Source organism: Papaver somniferum, unplaced genomic scaffold (genome assembly GCF_003573695.1).
Source record: "Papaver somniferum cultivar HN1 unplaced genomic scaffold, ASM357369v1 unplaced-scaffold_21, whole genome shotgun sequence".
Taxonomy (NCBI): Eukaryota; Viridiplantae; Streptophyta; class Magnoliopsida; order Ranunculales; family Papaveraceae; genus Papaver; species Papaver somniferum.
The window spans coordinates 14,757,424-14,779,485 of NW_020631041.1; the positions used below are offsets into that span (position 1 = coordinate 14,757,424).

General features: G+C 41.0%; 2 protein-coding genes across 2 annotated transcripts; both read left to right on the plus strand.

Annotated features, from left to right (window-relative positions):
- The first annotated feature begins 16,025 nt into the window (after positions 1-16,025).
- Positions 16,026-18,503, plus strand: LOC113340037 (12-oxophytodienoate reductase 3-like). Its single transcript, XM_026585250.1, has 4 exons — positions 16,026-16,295; positions 16,470-16,610; positions 17,206-17,336; positions 17,441-18,503. The coding sequence occupies exons 1-4, from the start codon at positions 16,195-16,197 to the stop codon at positions 18,292-18,294; spliced, it is 1,227 nt and encodes a 408-aa protein (XP_026441035.1). The 5' UTR covers positions 16,026-16,194; the 3' UTR covers positions 18,295-18,503.
- A 141-nt stretch (positions 18,504-18,644) lies between these two features.
- On the plus strand, positions 18,645-19,742 carry LOC113339653 (salutaridinol 7-O-acetyltransferase-like). The gene has a single exon (XM_026584892.1). It carries the CDS (start codon positions 18,645-18,647, stop codon positions 19,740-19,742), a length of 1,098 nt encoding a protein of 365 aa, XP_026440677.1.
- Positions 19,743-22,062: the final 2,320 nt, after the last annotated feature.

Genomic DNA, 22,062 nt, shown 5'->3' on the forward strand with positions numbered 1-22,062 from the left:
AAGTTTAGGGGTATTTTTAAAGTATGAAAGGATATATTTGAAGAGGCTATATAATAGGGGTATTTAAATAATGTTCCCTTTAAAAAAACATCCCCGTGTAATCTTAAATCCCTTGGATTCCACAAATTACACTCCTATCCAATCCATTGATGTATGCCCGTCGCTAAAATGAGTTTTAGTATAACAAGTGTTCATGTCCAACAGATTTTTAAAGACAACACCTGCACTGAATTATGAATTTGTTGGATTCCACAAATTCTATCTGCGTCCGGTCTCTATTTGCCGCAGAAAAGTGGGTGGGCCGGAGCAAATCCACAGGTTGGATTCCAAATGCCGACCCCCAGACCTTCACTTAAATATACGTGAAAAACCCCAATCCATATGCACAAATACTGAACTATGATTTTGGGCATACCAAAATCTTCCAAGACATACTGAATGAAGACAAAAAAGGTTGTAAAATAGCAAAATCAGATAACCCCTTAACCCAAAAAATTTTTAATGGCAAATCTGCCTTTTACGTATTAGTGTTAATAATCTTGATTAGTGATTAAATATTTTTTTTAGTGATTAAAATAATTTTCAGAATTATAAGAGAAGGAGAAAGTGAGAAAATTCTAATTCTTTGATTCAACGAAGGATGGGGAGGGTCATCATTCATCTAAAAAACCTAGGAAAATACATATCAACTACAACAATGATCTAGAAATGGCTGATTTCTTATATTATGAGAATGATTTTACACAAACTCAAACACAAGCTCAAACTCAAACAAAAACTCAAGATGATGATTTTTATGAGCCAAATCCAGATGATGAAGACATTGATGACGAACCCAATGCTTCTAATACACATGTACACTTATATCCTATACTTAATCTCACTTTTATAGCTCTCAATTATCAAAAGTTAGGTGTTTTGAATCATGGTTCGGCGAAACAGGTTGAGGTTCGTCTCACATCTATGAGCCGAATCTACCAATTGGTGAACGGTTCGGCTCACATCTATGCGCCGAACCTATAATTTTCAATTTCAATCCTTTTGCTAGACACTAGTTCGGCTTATATGAAAGTTTCATAGTAAGCCGAACAACATCCTGAATAGCTCGGAAAAAAAATAATTACCGGTTCGGCTTACATTTTGAAAATCGTATGAGCCGAACATCAATTTGTTATTTTTTGGGTTAAAATATTGTTATTGGTTCGGCACATATTGAGAATATCGTAATAGCCGAACCTCGTTAATGTGCTAGGTTCGGCACATATTATGATTATCGAATACGCCGAACCCCTATGCATCTCTATCTGTGGCTAGGTTCGGCTTGAAATTTCATGCCGAACTGTTCATATACACTTACAGGAAGCTTTTGTGAAGAACAGTTCGGCTAAAAACGCAACTCAATTTTGAGCCGAACCCAACACTGTAACCGTCATTTAATCGATGAAAAACAGCAAATAGGAGATTGGGTTTGTAAAACTTGCTTTCTTATCCTCATTTCCGGAGTTGGAGATGCAGTTGGTTCAATTTCTGGTTCAATTGGTGGTTGATTTTCAGTTTCTACACCTTCATCTTCAATTGGTTTTTCTTCTTCAATTGATGGATTAGAAGACGATTTGGTTTGCCTAGTCCCTGCTTTTCTTTGTACGAGTCATTATGTGGTTGAGTTTAATCGACGATCAAATTTTTACGAATCGACAATTAATCACGATGATGAATTTTTTTTTCGCAGGAGGGGGAAGAGTTCGGCTAGAGGAGGAGGAGGAAGAAGAGATGGTAAGGGAAACTGATTTTGAATTTTTAGAAAACTGAATTTAGATTTTTGTATTAAGGGTATATAGGTAATTGAACTACCCATATGGTATCCCTTATAAGATCACCCAAGATGAGACTATTGTTTTGTATGCCTGGAAAGATTTTGGTATGCCCAAAATCAGGATTCCAAATACTTGCATGATAACTTCTTGAAAGAATAAAGTGGGCTTATTACATGGAGTGGACGACCACCAAGGAGAGAGATTTCTTCAAGGGTGCCCATGAGTCAACTTCCAAAGCCATCATTATCCTCACGTTTTCGCAACTGCAACCTCTTTTTGTGTTACCAGATAAAACCAGGCTTCCAAAATTAAGTACAAACTAAATTTTGTGCCCGTGCTGTGCACCGGGCGGTCACGAAAAACATCTATTCTTGGTTTGGTGTGATGCCGTTTTGCCTCGCCCGTCGTGCATTTTTACATTTTTATTTGGTGTCGCGGGGCTTCCACCCCGTCGTTTAGGATTTTTGATTTGCGGTAACTCGGCTTCGCCTCGATGCTTAGGATTTTTGATTTGGTCGTTTCCAATGCATGCTTGGCTCGGCTTCGCCTCGCCCCGTCCCAATGCATGCTTAGGATTTTTGATTTAGTCGTCTCAATGCATGCTTAGCTCGGCTTCGCCTCGCCCGTCCCAATGCATGCTTGTTTTGGTTTCGCCTCGTCCCGTACCGATGCATGTTTAGAATTTCTGATTTGGTGTGGCTCGGGTCGCCTTCACCGTTCTGATGGGTTTTTGATTTTGGTGTCGCTTGGCTTTGATGCCGTAGACCTTTAATTTGGCGTGGCTTTTTTCATATACAATTAAGATGAATAAGAAATGAAAAGAAAGTGACGTTCCCCTTATATATTAAGTATTTGAAGTGATAATGGTGGAAATCAAATTTAAATTACGTTAATATTAACATTGTTAATCGATACAAATAGATATCCATATTGAAGAGAGTTCGTTATTTGTTTAAGATCGAATATCCCCTGTTAAATATATTCTGATTTTAGGAATGGTTTATAACTCTCTCCACATACAAATTTTAGTTCAGAGTTTCTATTCATCGTTGTCCCTTCGCCATTATTTCCCTGTAATGACAGCAGCTGGTTGCCGGCGGCGTTTCCCGGCGGCTCTTCCCAGTGACATGTCCGGCGGCCACCCCCGCGCGGCCACCCCCGCGCGGCCACCACCGTCCGGAAATGTCCGGCAGCTGTTCTCTGACCGACGTTATTCTGTGATTTGCGGCGCAATTTACTCCCATGTTCCTCGGATGTTTACGCCCCAATCAGTAACACTGCAGGATTAATACGCCCCAGTTGAGCCAAGCCGAGCCGAGTCATTAGCCAACCCATTGATTTGGCTAAGATGTTTCCACCAAGTTCAGTTGTGCATCTGGATGTTTTCACCCCTGGGCTAAGCCAATTTCCCCAACTATGTGGGCTTAGACAATTACACCCATTTGTTTGGGTCAATCTGTTGCACCATTTTTGCTTGGGTAATTCCATAACCCTAGAGGAAGCTTCTGGACTAGACGGGGAGTATTCTGGAATGTTCCAGGAGGCATGCAAGACAAATTGATGCCAGGACGCATGCAAGGAAAATGAATGCCAGGAGGCATGCATGGAAAATTGAAGGGAAAACGTTTCATTAGAGTAAAACCCTAATTCACAAGATATAAAAACAGGGGTTCACAACCCTAAGAGGTATGCAATCTTTACCCCTAAAACTCATGTGAAAAACTCAAAGCTAACTTAGGCATCGGAGGGTTTTTTGCAGGTACCCCCCGAACACTATTCACGTGAAGGAAAAGAACGCGTTTCGATCATCAATCACCATCAGATTTGTGTTTGAGGTAGAAAATTTTTTACCATCCAAACATTGGCGCCGACTAAGGGGAATCGAGAAAAGATAATCGTGTTTTCCCAAAACGAGCTACGGCAGTAGTCAAACAAACTATGCGAAAGGTCGATTCCATTAGCAATTCTCAACATCGCAGGAGACGAGAGGTTGAAAGGAACGAGATTGAGGTTCAGTTAGCGCCAGCAGGATCCACTGGAAACAGACAGGGTCGAGATCGTGCTCGTGACTGAGCCCTAGATCGTGATCGAGATCGTGCTCATGACAGAGCCCTAGACCGTAGTCGAGATCGAAATCGTTTTCGTGACAAAAACCCAGATATGAATAATCGAAGAAACGAAAAAAGTCCCATGATCAAAGACGAAGTAATGGATGTTGACTCTATACCTGATAGAGAAAACTCACGAGTTCGAGAAGACAGATGGCTTGTAGTCGGCATCCCATCAATGAGGAATAACGATCGACATGACCTGCGAGATGGACGAACTGCGACTCCTAGTACGGAGGAAGAACTATTGCGCCGTCAACTGAACGAGGTAGAGAAAGAGAACGCTCTCTTGAGATTAGAACGAGAGAACCAGTCTCGACCAAGGACTGTTAATCTGAACAACCAGAAGGGTCGTTCTGTATGGGAACACCTCGGAAGTCGAGTTAGCTCACAAGGTGCAGACCAAAACAGAGAAGTGATCGATCTTGATAGACCAAAGAGAAATATGTTGGTCACTGGAGATCTTCCTAAACGAAGGCGTGTACAATCCCGGCGAGCAGGGACCCGACCAACTACAACTAAGCGGAGTATGGCCAGAACTACCACTCATTCAAAACGTCTCAGGAATGATAAAGATGAGGTTCGAGATCGGAACAACGAGAGAGAATATTCGAACGATTACTATGCTCGTTCGGAGCAATGCAGACCTGGAAGAGGGCCCACTGGATCCCAAAGGAAAATAATGAGATCTAAAGTTGATATACCAGAGGATGAGGATTACGAGCAGGAAGACAGTACCTCTGATGGCGACGTAAGCGCAATTACAGATGCTCTCCTTTGCAAGATGATCGAGAAAGTAATGTTGAAAAAGCGCTCCAGAGAGGAAAGGATAGACAGGTTGCATCGAGCTGCATGAGCTCCTTTCAAACTGAATATCAGGGAATCCCGGCCGCCAATGAATTTTCAAGTTCCCAAGCTGCCAGAATTCGATGAGAAAACAAATGATCCAGATCAGCATGTTTTACACTATGAAACTACCGTCACTCTGTGGTAGTACATCGATGAGTTGATTTGCAAGATGTTTCCACAGTCACTGACTGGTGGAGCAATAACTTGGTTCAATCAGCTCCCGACACAGTCGATCGGGACTTACCATAAGCTGGTTGACGAATTCTGCTCTCACTACAAATACAACAGATGTGATCAGAAGGGGTGCCACACATTATTCCTTCTAGGAACTCGGAAATAGGAAAGCATCAAACAGTTTACTCGACGCTTCAAGCAAGAGGTGGCCGATGTAGATGGTGCCAATGATTAAGTCGTCATCGCGGGTTACAAACAGGCATACCAGTATGATCAAATGGGCGTGTACGGTTCCTTGGTCAAGATACCAGCAAACACTCTAGAAGAACTGTATGATCGAGCATAAGAATACGCTCGAGTTGAGGATGATTCCAAGGCTCGAGAGACAAGAGAAGTTAACAGATCCTCCAGTCATCCAAATGATGGAAAAAAAGACAAGTCAAAGAACCGTTCGAGTGGGCAGCATAACAATTGAGGTGAAGAACTATTGCGCAGATCGACATGACCTGCAAAAGGTCATGTCCATCTCGCAGATCGACATGACCTGCGAGATGGACGAACTGCGACTCCTAGTACGGAGGAAGAACTATTGCGCCGTCAACTGAACGAGGTAGAGAAAGAGAACGCTCTCTTGAGATTAGAACGAGAGAACCAGTCTCGACCAAGGACTGTTAATCTGAACAACCAGAATGGTCGTTATGTATGGGAACACCTCGGAAGTCGAGTTAGCTCACAAGGTGCAGACCAAAACAGAGAAGTGATCGATCTTGATAGACCAAAGAGAAATATGTTGGTCACTGGAGATCTTCCTAAACGAAGGCGTGTACAATCCCGGCGAGCAGGGACCCGACCAACTACAACTAAGCGGAGTATGGCCAGAACTACCACTCATTCAAAACGTCTCAGGAATGATAAAGATGAGGTTCGAGATCGGAACAACGAGAGAGAATATTCGAACGATTACTATGCTCGTTCGGAGCAATGCAGAGATGGAAGAGGGCCCACTGGACCCCAAAGGAAAATAATGAGATCTAAAGTTGATATACCAGAGGATGAGGACTACGAGCAGGAAGACAATACCTCTGATGGCGACGTAAGCGCAATTACAGATGCTCTCCTTTGCAAGATGATCGAGAAAGTAATGTTGAAAAAGCGCTCCAGAGAGGAAAGGATAGACAGGTTGCATCGAGCTGCATGAGCTCCTTTCAAACTGAATATCAGGGAATCCCGGCCGCCAATGAATTTTCAAGTTCCCAAGCTGCCAGAATTCGATGAGAAAACAAATGATCCAGATCAGCATGTTTTACACTATGAAACTACCGTCACTCTGTGGTAGTACATCGATGAGTTGATTTGCAAGATGTTTCCACAGTCACTGACTGGTGGAGCAATAACTTGGTTCAATCAGCTCCCGACACAGTCGATCGGGACTTACCATAAGCTGGTTGACGAATTCTGCTCTCACTACAAATACAACAGATGTGATCAGAAGGGGTGCCACACATTATTCCTTCTAGGAACTCGGAAATAGGAAAGCATCAAACAGTTTACTCGACGCTTCAAGCAAGAGGTGGCCGATGTAGATGGTGCCAATGATTAAGTCGTCATCGCGGGTTACAAACAGGCATACCAGTATGATCAAAGGGGCGTGTACGGTTCCTTGGTCAAGATACCAGCAAACACCCTAGAAGAACTGTATGATCGAGCATAAGAATACGCTCGAGTTGAGGATGATTCCAAGGCTCGAGAGACAAGAGAAGTTAACAGATCCTCCAGTCATCCAAATGATGGAAAAAAAGACAAGTCAAAGAACCGTTCGAGTGGGCAGCATAACAATTGAGGTGAAGTTCAAGAGAAAAATCAAGTGGAATAAATGGAAACTGGATATTAGAAATATAATGATATGAAGCTAACACCATTGCACATACGGCTTACAGAGTTGTATGAGAAAATAAGCAACGATTTCATCCCTCCTCGGCCTTTGCCAGCGGAGACACATGATAAACGTGATAAAAGCAAATACTACAACTTTCATAAAGACTATGTTCACAAGACTGAGAATTGCCGCTCTTTACAGATCGAAGTCCAGCGAATGATAGTTACAAGAGTACGTGAAAAACGATTTTGGTAAAGGTCCTGGACAATTTGGCACAACACATGTGATTAACGCACATGTGATTAATGTCAGTCACGTCAGGATCCACTCAATGACCAGGCGGGAATCGGAAGATGAGACCAGGAGAAACCTCAGGCAGTTAAAGGAATGGTACGTCACAAATCACATCGATTTTGTCAGTGAAAATGAAGCAGAGATTCGGGAGCTTGGATGCCCAAAGATCGAGTTCCCTGAAGCAGACATGATATGTGTATATGCACCCTTCAATAATGCCATCGTTATAACAGCTTGGATTGGCATGTTTCGTGTACATCGTATTCTAGTGGATACATGAAGCTCAGTGAGCGTGCTGCTTTCAAGAGATTATTCCTCTATAAATTTGTCACACGACTTGATCTAGGAAGATGGAAATCTAATTATCGGCTTCAGCTGAGAAGTAACAAAGGAGATTGGGAAAGTAAAGATGCCAATAACAGTGGCTGACCAGTCCGTTCTAGGAAGTTTCTTGCTGACGGATTGTCGAGCTCCCTATAATGCGATCGTTGGACGAGACTGGATACATGCGATCGGTGAAGTCACATCCTCATATCATCAATGCCTGAAGTTTATTACCCCTGAAGAAGTTGTGAAGGTTAGAAGCGACCAGATGGCTGCCCACAAGTGTCATGAGAATGTTATGGATGAATACATGAAATCAGAAGTTAGCGGGAACCAAATTCTGCAAGTCGAAAAAATAGAAATTACAGAATCCTTTCCCTCCAGAATCATATATGGGAGAGGACGCAGCTGAACCCCCAACAGTTGAGAAACTGATCGAGGTCCAGAATGGGGATGAGAAGCACAAAACCACGTTCGTAGGGGAGGATCTACCTTCACATGAACGTGATGGTTTGATTACATTAATAAGGGCAAATGTTGAAGTTTTCGCATGGAGTTTTGATGAAATGCCTAGGATAGATTCAAATGTAGCCTACCACGGGTTAAATATCGATGAGAAGTTCCATCCAGTTCGTCAGAAAATTAGGAATATGGCGCAAAGCAGAAAAGATAGAGTTACTTCAGAAGTCAAGAAGTTGTTGGAGGAAGGCTTTATTCGACCAGTGCAGTATCCTCACTGGCTGTCTAATGTCGTACCCGTTCCAAAGAAGAATGGTAAAATTCGTGTCTGTATCGATTTTACTAATTTAAATAAAGCATGTCCAAGTGATCCATACCCACTACCGTGGATAAGATATTTGGAGGATGCAACCTCAGGGTACGGGAGACTGTCATTCATGGACGGTTTTTCTGGGTATAACCAAATACCTTTGTTCGAAGAAGATCAGGAGCATACTGCATTTGTGACTGACAGAGGAGTTTACTGCTATACTGTAATGCCGTTCGGGCTAAAGAACACAGGGACGACCTACCAACATTTGGTAGACCATATGTTCAAGGATTTGATTGGGAAGACGATGGAAGTATATATCGACGATATGGTAGTGATATCTGAGCAAAAGGAGTCTCATTTTCTCGATCTATAGAAGAAGTTTGATAACTTGAGGCAATATCGTATGAAGCTCAATCCCGCAAAATGTTCATTCGGGATATCCTCGGGAAAGTTCCTTGGATACTTGATGGCACAGAGGAATCGAGGCAAATCCGGAGCAAATCAGAGCCATCAGAGTGATGTCATCCCTAAGAACGAAGAAGGAGGTCCATAAGCTAACGGGACGATTAGCATCCTAAAATCGTTTCATTTCACGCTCGTCTGATCGATTCAAGTCATTCTTTGACGTTTTGAAGAAAGTAGTGAATTTTGGTTAGACGGATAAGTGCCAAAGAGATTTCGATGAAATCAAACAATATTTGTCAACTCCCCCAGTATTGGTGACTCCAAAAACTGGACAACCGGTCAGAGTCTATCTGGCTACAACGGAGAACACTGTAAGCGCAGTGCTGTTTGTTACTGACCCACATGGAAAGCATGTTTACTTCATCAATAAATCTTTGACGGGGCAGAAACACGGTATAAATTTTTTGAAAAGATAGCACTTGCACTGTTGCATGCATCTCGTCGCCTCAAACCATCTTTCCAAGGGAGACAGATCGTAGTCTACTATGAATATCCGTTGAAAAGAATCTTAGAACGAGCTGATGATTCCAGCCGATTAGCCATATGGTCGAATTTTCTGGGGGCGTATGAAATCAAGTACGAAACCAAAACTGCAGAGAAGGGGCACGCTCTGGCCGCATTGTTAGCAGATTTCCATGTGGACGACATAGAAACAGTTTCCGGAGAAGAAGAGAAATTGTTCAAACCCATAGGGTCAACCACTGATCATACTGGGGGAAAGTCCACAATGGAGGTTGATACACCTGAGCCACTATGGACTGTGTTTACTGATGAGTCATCAAATGTTGGTGGAGCTGGAGTTGGATGTGTCATCCTTACTCCCGAAGGTTCAAGGATCGAGAAAGCGACTAGATTAGGCTTTTGAGCGTCAAACAATGAAGCTGAATATGAAGCAGCAATCATCGGTTTAAAAGCTGTCAAACAGTTAGGTGCGAAGAGCGTGAAGCTGATAAATGATTATATGCTAGCAGTTAACCAGTTTCCGGGGAATTACAGAGCCAAGGAAGAGAGGATGGCCTTATATCTAGATCGTATGAGAGAGCTGGTAAATGAATTCGACCAATTCTGTATTGGTTAGCGACCAAGGTTGAAAAACAGGCATGTCGATGCTTTAGCGTGTCTGTCTTCCGCAGTCGATATTGATACCACCCGTTTTGTCGTAGTGGATTTCCAAGAGTTACCTAGCATCTCCGACATCCACTTAGTTCTGGCTCTCGAACACGCTAGTGGGGGAGAGAGGGTGACTACATCAGCACAAGAGGATATCGAAAACATTGACAGCATGGATGTTGACAGTCCAGTGATAGAAGATTCAGTCAATCCTGCTGGAAACGCTTCATACTGACAACAACCTTATATTCGGTACTTGACAACCAGTGAGCTCCCAAAAGATGAGCAACTTGCTTCAAAAGTGAAAAAGAATGCATGGAGATATTGAATGATCGAGGGACAGTTATACCGCAAACCTGTAGCTTTGGAGCCATTTTTGCGATGCATAACAATCAAAGAAGGTCAACAGATATTGACAGAGGCTCATGAAGGAATGTGTGGCAACCATTATAAAGGTCGTAGTCTCACACATAGGATACTTTCCCAGGGGTACTTCTGACCATATATGCAGAAAGATGCTAAAGAATACGCGCAGAAATGTGTGACGTGCCAAGAGCACGCTCCAATTTCTAAAAAGGCGCGCCAACGAATTGCATCCAGTTTTAAGTCCCTGGACATTCGCTAAGTGGGGACTAGACATCGTCGGACCACTTCCCAAAGCTCCTGGAGGCGTTAAATTATTACTAGATGCTACTGATTATTTCACCAAATGGGTCGAAGCAGTGGTATTAGTACATATTACCAGACATGATGTGAAAAGGTCCATATGGGAGAACATCGTTTGCAGATTTGGAATCCCATACGAGTTAGTATTAGACAATGGGAAGCAGTTCAATTCTGGGGTGATCAAAGAATTCTTCTATAACCTGAATATTCGCCACAATTTCTCAGCTCCTTATTATGCTCAGAGCAACGGGAAGGCGGAAGCAACCAATCGCGTTATTATGGACAATCTCAAGAAAAGGCTGGAGAAAGCGAAGGGAAAATGGACAGAAGAATTCCCCGGGAGTCTTATGGTCCTATCGAACGACCCCAAAAATATCTACTGGATTTTCCCCTTTCACACTGGCTTATGGGACAAAGGCGTTCATACCCACCGAGGTACATCTCAAGCCTACCAAAACTCGTGCTGTCAAATATGGGAAGAACGACAACATACTAGGTTTGGATAAAGAGTTGTTGAAGAACAAAGAGAAACAGCCTTACATCAGTTGGTCCGATACCAGCAGGCGATCAAGCTGAGTTAAGACCGAAAGGTCAAAGAACGGGCATTTAAGCCAGGGGAGTATGTCTTGAAGAAGACTCGAGCATCCACAATGGAGACAAACTATGGAAAGCTCGGAGAAAACTGGGAAGGTCCATACATAGTGGACAGGCCTGCATCTCGTGGCTCCTACTACCTAAGGAACCTCGATGACACTCAAGATTCAAAACCATGGAAGCCATATAATTCGTTCCATTTGAAGAAGTTTTATCATTAGCTAAATTCGCACAAGAGTAGTTGCGTTCAAATCCTGATGTACTGCACTCTTTTTACTTTATGATGTTTTTATCCCACTGGGTTTTCCACGCAAAGGTTTTAACGAGGCAGCTGTTGTTGGGCAGTACGTACTTATCTTGTTATTTATATTTAGATTTTTAGTTCAATATTATTTTGATTTCCACATTTTATCAAGATTGTTCGTTTTTAATTATAAGTTGGTGCAGATGGTTCAAATCCGCAGTCAGTCCTAAATGACGAAGCAGTACAGTTCGAATCTACTGTCAGCAGCACCCCGCAGATAGGGTGAATGCATAGTTCGAGCATTTTTACTCCATTCCAAGCGTGTCCCCACCATGTGGGACGCCAACAAATGTGGCGGACATTTGTTCCTGTCCAGACATGGGAAAATGTACACATCTCGACTCTGCGCGCATCTTGAATAATGACATTGGCCCCCTGCGCGAATTCAAAATAGCAGAAAAACTCATTTTCATTCCATGTGCGAGCAAAATGCAGCAAGGAAGTGCACCCTTGCGCGAACATTGAGCAGCATGACCCAAACGACATACTGGGGGCAAGTTTTATATAACCTCAAATCACTTGGGGGCGAGATATTTAACACCTCATCTCACAAACAAAACAGTACCTGGGGGAGAGTTGCATAACACTCCATAACACGCTTGGGGGCGAGTTATGCAACACTCTAGAATGATGCGAATTAAGTCGCCAGTAAAATTGGGGAACCCGAATTTCTTAACCCATAACAGGTTATGGATTAAGAGGGGCGATGTTTGTACCCTAATATTTTACACTAAACATGGGCTTACTTGGGCTTAATATGCTCCTCTTATTAGCCAAGTAAGGCTAACTAAGCCTCATAAATACTACACATAGAATCCCATGTGCAAGTATTCAAGTCAAGGCATGGAGATGCAACGTCATCATTGGAAGGGACCAACCAGTGGACGCCACGTCAATTTGCCACATCCGCATAGAGGTGCCACGTTAGCATAGTCGATGACGTGGACTTCCGCCACATCAACACAGAGGGTCCTATTAAACTGCACGTCATCAGTTCCACGTCAGCATTGAAGTGACACGTCATTTTTCAAATGCCACGCCATCAATACCACGTCAACATTGAAGTGCCATGTTAGCAGAATAGGCACAGTCAACAGTTAGCTAGATAATGACGTCAGCGAGACGTCATCATGCCTAACGCAGTCACAACCGTTATGACGTCGTTACGACGGTAGCCAATCACATCGTCCGTACGTAACAACGTTATGATGCCGTTAGTAGGTCATGATGCCGTCAGCGAACTAGCCAATCGGGAACTCCTCTTTTGACACCGTCATGACCCCGTTAACTGGCCTGTTAACCGCATCAGCATGGCGTCATCTCAGTCACCTTCTCCGGCGACTGCTGCAGCAGCTGGTTGCCGGCGGCGTTTCCCGGCGCCGGCCATGACCGGCGGCCACCCCCGCCCATCCACCACCGTCCGGCCATGTCTGACAGCTGCTCTCTGACCGACATTATTCTGTTCTTTGCGGCGCAATTTACTCCCATGCTCCTCGGATGTTTACGCCCCAATCATTAACACTGCAGGATTAATACGCCCTAGTTGAGCCAAGCCGAGCCGAGACATTATCCAACCCATTGATTTCGCTAAGATGTTTCCACCCAGTTCAGTTGTACATCTGGATGTTTTCACCCCAACTGTTGGGCTAAGCCAATTTCCCCAACTGTTGGGCTAAGCCGATTTCCCCAACTATGTGGGCTTAGCCAATGACATCCATTTTTTTGGGCCAATCCATTGCACCATTTTTGCTTGGGTAATTCCATAATCCTAGAGGAAGCTTCTGGAAATATCAAGACAGGGAGTATTCCGGAATGTTCCAGGAGGCATGCAGAGCAAATTAATGCCAGGAGGCATGCAAGGAAGATGAATTCCAAGAGGCATGCTAGGAAAATGAATGCCAGGAGGCGTGCATGGAAAATTAAAGGGAAAACGTTTCATTAGAGTAAGATCCTAATTCACAAGATATAAAAACAGGGGTTCACAACCCTAAGAGGTATGCAATCTTCACCACTAAAACTCCTGTGAAAACTCAAATCTAACTTAGGCATCGGAGGTTTTTTTGCAGGTACCCACCCTAACACTACTCACGTGAAGGAAAAGAAAGCGTTTCGATCATCAATCACCATCAGATTTGTGTTTGAGGTAGAAATATTTTTACCATCCAAACATCTTCATTTCTTTTCGAACCTTTTTCTCCGATTACCATCATCAGCTGTAAGCCTGTGAGCAACCAGCAAATTTCCCAATCTCAAATCCACTATTTAGATGGACTGGATGCGGCTGATACCAAATGCTCATCCACTCGTCTCTCGGGTGGGTCGAGTCGCTTTACTGGGTTGGGTGAGTTTTGCTCATCCCATACTAAGAACGATTTTTTGGGGACCATGATTTTTTTGGGGGGACCATGGTTTTATTTTGGGTAAAGACATTAGAAGTAATTTTAGGTCACCCCATATCTAGTTATTTATTTAATACCTAATCTATCCTCTTAATTAATTTTAGGTCATGATTAGTGAATGATTTAGTTAAAAACAATTAGTGAGATTAAATTAAAAGATGAGTTTATTATTAGTTAAGTAGAATTATTGAGAGAGTAGAGTTAGAGAAGGTGAAGGAGAAAAACATGGAAAATAATTTTTTTTTCCAATTCACTAAGTTTGAGTATTCAAATGTGAAAACTCATCTGATTCTTCATCTCCATCCTCTCCTAGAATATTTGTTGATCTTCAAAATGATCCGGATTTGAACTGGATTTTGAATAGTTCGGTTACTTTATATGAAGAACAAGTAACCGAACTCATCTGAAGCTGTAGTTCGGTTGCCCCGTGAGATGAACAAGTAACCGAACTCATCTGAAAGTGTAGTTCGGTTACTTGTTCCAAACACGCAGGTTACCGAACTCTCAAATAATAGAATTTCTAGGAGTTACAACGTTATGTTCCGTTGGTTCTCAACTAACCGAACTTTGGTGTACAAAGTTCGGTTGGTTCGCAAACTGCATGCACTTTTGATCTAACCGAACTTTACGTAATATAAGAGTATATAAGTTTACAAAGTTCGGTTCTTTCGCAAACTTGAACCTAACAGCTAACCAACCGAACTCTGAGTTCGGTTTCTGCTATAAAATTCTGAAGTTACCGACTTAACAAACAAAAAAAATGTGAAGTTCCAGTGTCTATTGGCTAAGTTCGGTTACTTTGTAGTTTTAAAAGTTTTTGCGAACAAACCGAACTCTATTGGCTAAGTTCGGTTATTTTGGAACTCAACATAGTGGCCACAACAACACAGTTCGATTAGACTGGATTTGTTTTTTTTTTCGGTTCTAAGGGTGGAGTTCGGTTACTTTGTAGTTTTAAATTTTTTGCAAAACAACCGAACAAAGAGTTCGGTGACTTAGTTTTAAATCCAATAGAACCCGAACTGTTCTTCGTGTTCTTCATTTTCAAGAAGTTCGGTTAGTAAGCTAGGGTTTTTTGGAAAATCGGCCTAACCGAACATGGCTCTGTAACTCCTATTAAAACTCTACTTTGATGATTTCTATTCGATTGAAGCAATCAAAATCAAATTAAAGTGAAGGGTTTGTTGGAAAATACCTACGGAGTGGTCCCATGGCAGATTCAGGTTGCGGACGGCGTATTTTATACTCGATAAAATTATTATGTAACCGAACTTAATTGTGATTGCATTGATGTTGTTACATTTCTTAAATAGGCGGTGGCGGTGGTGGTGGTAATCGGTGGTTGGTGGTGGTGATAATCGGAGGAGGTGGTGGTGGTGGTCATCGGCGGTGGTGGTGGGAGGAGGTGGTGGTTATTAGGTTGGTTTTAAATTAAATTAGGTTAAGGGTAGGTTGGCCATTTCAACGTTTGAGGACACCCCTTATCACTATAGGGAAGGTGGCATAATAAAACCAAGGTCCTCTCAAAAAAAAAACCATAGTACCTAAAAAAATCATTCCATACTAATCCTCCATAAAATATTTGTGAAAGGCCCAAATCCATATGCGCAAACACTTGAATAACTTCTTGAAACAATTGAGTGGGCTTATTACATGGAGTCGCCGACCACCCAGTGAGAGGAATTTCTTGAGGGGTTCCTAGTTGTCAACAGTCAAAGGCACCATTACATCACGTTTTCACCATTAAAAATGTGATTCAAATTCATCCTAGATTTCGATCGGCTTCCAGAATTCACCCGCACAAATGGTTTATTTCGGTCATCTTTCTTAAAGGAAAACAAATCAACACTCCAATTTCAAAGTTCATACTTGAATCAACAACCAAATTGCCCACACGAGTCACTTGGTACAAAACTATCTATTCTACGGCATCAAACCAACCGAGTTAAGTTTGGTGACTCCTGATTACTATGAAATGAGAGTTTATTCTAAATAATACAGGCCATTGATCTAGATGACGAACTCCCAGTCAGACACTGAGGACGATTTTCCAATTAGACACTGACAACTCTGCTAGTAAATACTAGTTACCGACTCGTTTTCCTTTTGATACAATACAAGTATAATAAATGAGCCAACAACCTTCAATAATTCAAGTGAGCAGCAGCCAGCCAGCCACTAATGACCACACGTTTTCTTCATTTCCCTTCAAACCTTTTTCTCCAATTACCATCATCAGCTGTGAGACTGTGAATATAAAAAAAGAAAGAGAAAGGGGGTCTCCTGTAATTCCCAATACAGAGTAAGTGGGAGACATTACTCACTAGGCACTACAGTGACCAATATTCTTTTACTTTCTCTTTTTTTTTTTCTTCTCTAGATTCTTATTATAAGCAATATATTTTGCTCTGTTCTTGATTCACGAATCAAAATCATCAAAAACTCATGGCATCATCAAAATTATTACATAGGGATACTGATGATGATCAAAAGATGATGACTCTGTTTTCTCCTTACAAGATGGGCAGATTCAATCTATCTCACAGGTTAGTAAATTTTCCATCTCCCCCTCTCTTTTTCTTGAAAATTCACAATATATTTTTCTCAAAATTTGATCGGACAATTTAATTGAAAGAATTTGTTGGTTGATCAGGGAGGTTTATCCCCTGAAACATCATATTTTAATGGCATATGATTTATTGTGTGGGTTTGCAATACAGGATAGTATTAGCGCCTATGACAAGATGCAGAGCGATTGATGGGATACCAAGATCAGCTCATGTTGAGTACTACACTCAAAGAGCTACTCATGGTGGATTTCTCATCTCTGAAGGGACTGCAATCTCTCCCACTGCTGCAGGGTAATTTCGTCATTTCATTCTTATTTTTCATTTTTTTTCTAAAAATATGTTTTTCTACTAAGTATTAAATGATTTTCTTACATCATGTTTTTGGATCAGTTTGATAAAATAATGTTAAAAATGAATAAAAATTTAGAATATTGAAACTTTTGTGTGACAAGAATGAAAAAAAATCACATCTAATAGGACAATGTAAAGGATATGGGGAATGACAATATAACAACCATTTTTGATTCCCTGTGAGATTTCTTATCAAAATCTAGGGGTAGATTGATTTTGAATTTCCACATATTTGTGGTCAAGAATATGATTTTATTTGGCAGCCAGGTGCATGGTTGTGCATGATGAGACTGTCAAGTTTGTACATTTTATTTCTGGTTGGTATAGTAATTCAAACAACTGACTTCAAATGTGAGAATTAATTCTTGAGTCATCCGGAGTATTGCAAGTTTGGTTCAAGTCTCCTTGTAGATTTTAAAATTTACATTGCATGGGTATTATACTCTGTAGAGATCTCAATCCTTGAAATCTCGTAAATTTAGAGCCCTTTTGTAGAAATCTCAAACTTTGTACTTGTATGAATATGTCGAATCAGGTTTCCACATTGTCCGGGAATTTACACTGATGTGCAAATTGAGGCATGGAAGAAAGTGGTGGATGCAGTTCATGCTAAAGGCTGCATAATTTTTTGTCAATTATGGCACGTCGGCCGTGCATCTAATCAAGGTACATCCAATCACATTATCTAATCATCTAGAAATAATGTTCATCTCATAGAATCTTTTGCAATTTTGCATTGATTCACTGTGCATGCAAATTGTTCTGTTCAGTTTATCAACCAGGCGGGACTGGTGCTCCTATCTCATCTACTAGTGTGCCAGTTTCGAAAAGATGGAGAATTCTAATGCCAGATGGGTCTTATGGCAACTACCCAAATCCCAAACCATTGGAAATCCCAGAAATATTAGAAGTTGTGCAACATTACCGCCAAGCAGCAAAAAATGCAATCCGAGCAGGTTTTGATGGAGTAGAAATCCATGGAGCTCACGGTTACCTTATCGATCAATTTCTCAAGGATGGGATCAACGACCGGACTGATGAATATGGTGGATCCTTGGCAAACCGAACAAAATTCTTAATGAAAGTTACCCAAGCCGTAGCAATAGCCGTTGGTCCAGACAGAGTCGGAGTTCGGGTGTCACCTGCAATTGATCATTTGGATGCAATGGATTCTGACCCCTTCCACCTCGGGTTAGCTGTGATCAAGAACCTGAACAACCTTGAACGAGATTTGGGTAACCAGAAACTAGCTTACTTACATATCACTCAACCTAGATATACAGCGTACGGGCAGACAGAATCCGGCAGACCCGGTACAGAAGATGAAGAATTAAGATTAATGAGAGCTTGGAGGAAAGCATATGAAGGTACATTCATGTGCAGTGGTGGGTTTACTAAGGAACTGGGAATGGAAGCAGTAGCCAATGGTGATGCGGATCTAGTATCCTATGGTCGTTTATTCATATCGAACCCGGATTTGGTAACCAGATTTAAGGTTAATGCACCCTTAAACAAGTATAATCGAGCTACATTTTATACACCAGACCCAGTTGTTGGGTTTACTGATTATCCGTTTCTCGGCCAAGAAAACACAAAGAAAGAACAACCGTTATCGCGTCTTTGATTTTGCATTGCTGGGTTTACTATTGCTAATTTTGTGATCCTGTAACGCAGCTATGTATACTGAATAATAAAAGTCAGATTGGTCTGATGGTCTATTTTTTGTTCTTTGAACTATAGCTGGATAGGCCTTGTGTTTTTCCTTCTATGGCCGGCAGACTAGCAGTTGCAGTTGTCCTTCATTTTGATGTGATTGCAGACAGTTTGTTAGCATCTTCCAGAAATGTTAAGTGAGAATGGTAGGTTTAGCTAATGGCGGATGTTTCCAAAAAACGTAAGATTTCAAACCAGTCGACATCTGCATCCATCTTTTTGTTCATTTGCAAGTAATTAATTTATCAACAAATTTCCAGAATGAAGGTTCATGTTGTATCAAAAGAGATCATTAAACCTTCAAAACAAACACCTCCACATCTTAGAAATTTCAAGCTTTCATTTCTTGATCAACTTCTTCCGCCGTTCTATTTTCCCGTAGTTGTATTCTACTCGGCTAATGATGGTCATGAATCAAATAATAATGATCAAAGAAGTAAAGCTAATATACTCAAGAAATCTTTATCGGAAACCCTGACACGCTACTACCCAATTGCGGGTAGAGTAAGAGATAACATCTTTGTAGAGTGTAATGACCAAGGCGTAGACTATATCGAAGCGAAAGTTAATGCTGTAATGTTTGATTTTATGAATGTCGATGTAGTTCATCAACTCCACCCGTCGTACATTGTGTTCGACGATGTAGCTAAAGAAGCGCAGTTAGCAGTTCAAGTCAATTTGTTTAATTGTGGCGGAATCGCAATTAGTGTATGTTTATCACACAAGATAGCTGATGGATCTGCACAAATGACATTCCTTAACAGTTGGGCAGCCACTGCTGGTTTAGCACCTGACAAACAAATCGTGTATCCAACTTTTGATTCAGCGGCTATTTTCCCAGCCCTACCACCAGGAGTTCATGTATCATCACTTGAGTCAGATGATTCCCTCCAAGGAAAAAACGTCGTTACGAAACAGTTTCTATTTAGTGCTTCTAAGATCACTGCCCTTCGTGCACGGATTGCTACTGAATCAAGAAGTAGTAACATTTTATCAAAGCATCCGACTCGTACTGAAGCAGTATCGGCTTTGGTGTGGAAGTCGTTCATGGAGACAAGTAGAGTGCAAGTAAGCCGTGAATTCGCCTTATCAACAGCAGGAGAAAAACCCATCATAAGGTCTAAAGCAAACTTTGCTGTAAATCTGCGAACAAGGTTAAATCCACCATTGCCTCAACCATCATTCGGCAATATTATGATGTATGCAACAGCAGAGTCAACGGTAATTGACCATGATGAGAATACTCTGGGGTTCGCGGAACCGTTACATGGTTTCATAAGCCAACTGAGGTTAGGCGTAAGTAAGATCAACGATATGAATACATACGGAAATTACAAGAAGGTGATGTTGAGTTCATAAAAGCACTTGATGAAGCCTCTCATCATTCAAATGGCGATAAATATGCTGATGAGAAGGTTCATATCTGTTGGATACGCAGCGCGCATATGTAGACTTCCAATTTATGAGATTGATTTTGGTTGGGGAAAACCATCATGGGTGGCCTTAAATACATTTAAAGAATACAAGAACTCTCTTTTTCTGGTGGACGCAAAATCTGGCACTGGTATAGAAGCATGGGCGACTTTAGAAGAGGAAGACATGGCCATATTTGGAAGAAGATCAAGATATTGTCCAGTATGCTACATTTTACGCATCAGCCTAGTCATCGTTCAGGGAAACATAGAGAAAGAACCCTTGTCGCCTCTCTTAAACCTCTCTGCAAGAGTACTCCATGTAGGAATAAAATTCATATAAAAATAAAAAGTTCTGGTTATGACATGGGCCGGTTATAATTAAGAATAAATTTCATATTGTAATAAGTTATAATTTTTTTCAGTCGATTCTGAGGAAAATCACCTTCGCATATAAGAATAATTGATATTATGTTTAAGACGGATATCATACATCAAAGTTTAAGACTAAAAGACTCTTATAACCATTTTTTTTTTTTGCAGAACCGAATACAAATATCTTTTACTTATATGATTCATTTATCAATTTCCGATGTCATAATAGGATCCCCTTACACTTTCATTCTCACACATTGGACGTCATTTATGTGAATAAAAATTAAACGGTGGCGGATTCGAAGCTAATATTTTGGGGCTATGTTTATCTTATAAAGCTCTATATTTTTACCAAAAACGATCGTATTCGGAGACGTATAACACCACCATCATATTCTTTGAAAATGAGCCGTTGAAAGCTAACGAGTTTTTAACCATCGAAATTAAGGCCGGTAGATTATGAGGTATAATATTTCAGAATGCTCTAATTTTTGGTAGTCATCTAGAGCTTTATAATTAAGAGGAACATATCCCCGAAATATTAGCTTCAAATTTGTTTCCGTTTGATTTTTATTCACAAAAATGACGTCCAACGTGTGGATAGTGTGTGAATAAAAGTGTAAATGAATCCTTCCTCTATAACATTTCTTTTCGGTTGCTCAAGGTAGACTTCTATATAAGAATAACTTCCATATTAGTGGCGAACTTGTATCAGACCTCCCCCCCCCCCCTAAACTTTTTTTTTTGGGGGTAAGAGCAGTTTCTATGGACTCAAAAAACTTGAAGTTTGCTCATTTTGCTCTAACTATGGACTCAACAAACATGAAAAACGGGTGGACAAACCAACGATTTTATAGGTTTTTTACTGCGGACAAACAAGAGTTGCGCGTTTCATTTAAAACCGCTCGGATTTAGTATGCCCGTGAGGATGAACATTGTCCGCTGGCGGATTATGAAATTGCCTGCTCAATGCTTCCCTCTCTATCATATTCATATATTTTATATTACCATTAAATTTTAATGGTTATCCTTTTATATTTTATTATTTGTTTTATTTATTAAATATAGTCAGTGGGACGCTATCTTTATTAATTTATATTAATAAAATCATTGGTGGGACCTAAAAAACCTGATTTGTTGATTTCATTATGGTTTTCCATAGTGGAAAATCACGTTTGTTCACCCACGTAGCTGAGAAAAATTTCCAATTCAACCATTATCGCAGGAACTGCCCTAAGAGTAAAAAATAGGTATGTTGACCCATTTAAATGTCGATTTTTTCATACATTGATCCCAGTAATAAATTCCTCTGGGTCCGCCACTGCTACATATAAAGTTTTTTTTTTCTTTTTGTGCCATAAGATATTCTTACACGGAGGTTTTATTGTATTGCTAAGTAAGCATGTAATATATAACTCCCCAGGAGGTTAAACATATTTTGAGGTCAATTCGAAAGAACTAATTCTTATAAGTTGTTTGAAAGAACCCATAGTTACATGTTGTTTAGATGGTGTTCAAACTTCAACCCCTTTGATTCACAAGTTCATACTGAAAAATCAATTTAGTTTTCAGATAAAATAGCATAACACGTTACGTACAAGGGAAATTCTTATGGGATGAGAGCATTTTAGATTTTCTATATTGACCCCATGATAGAAAGATAAACATGAAAAAATGGATGGGAAAACCAACAAATTCGTGGGTTTGAGCACTGTGGCCTAACAACAGTTGCGCGCTCTTCTTAAGTCGTGGCGTATGTTTGGTTGCGCGGTTTAGGTTCAACCGTTGGCACCTTCATTTCAACAGTGTGGCCAAAATTCCCCCGCCCTACGGTTCTCTTTCACTTCTCTATAAATACTAATTTCTTACATCGTATCAAATTACACCTCCAT

Bases quoted from the DNA above. Each gene is read 5' to 3' on its own strand.
- LOC113340037 (XM_026585250.1), top strand. From the start codon at position 16,195: ATGGCATCATCAAAATTATTACATAGGGATACTGATGATGATCAAAAG. The intron at 16,296-16,469 runs GTTAGTAAATTT...TTTGCAATACAG, and splicing joins AGATTCAATCTATCTCACAG to GATAGTATTAGCGCCTATGA. The intron at 16,611-17,205 runs GTAATTTCGTCA...ATGTCGAATCAG, and splicing joins ATCTCTCCCACTGCTGCAGG to GTTTCCACATTGTCCGGGAA.
- LOC113339653 (XM_026584892.1), top strand. From the start codon at position 18,645: ATGAAGGTTCATGTTGTATCAAAAGAGATCATTAAACCTTCAAAACAA.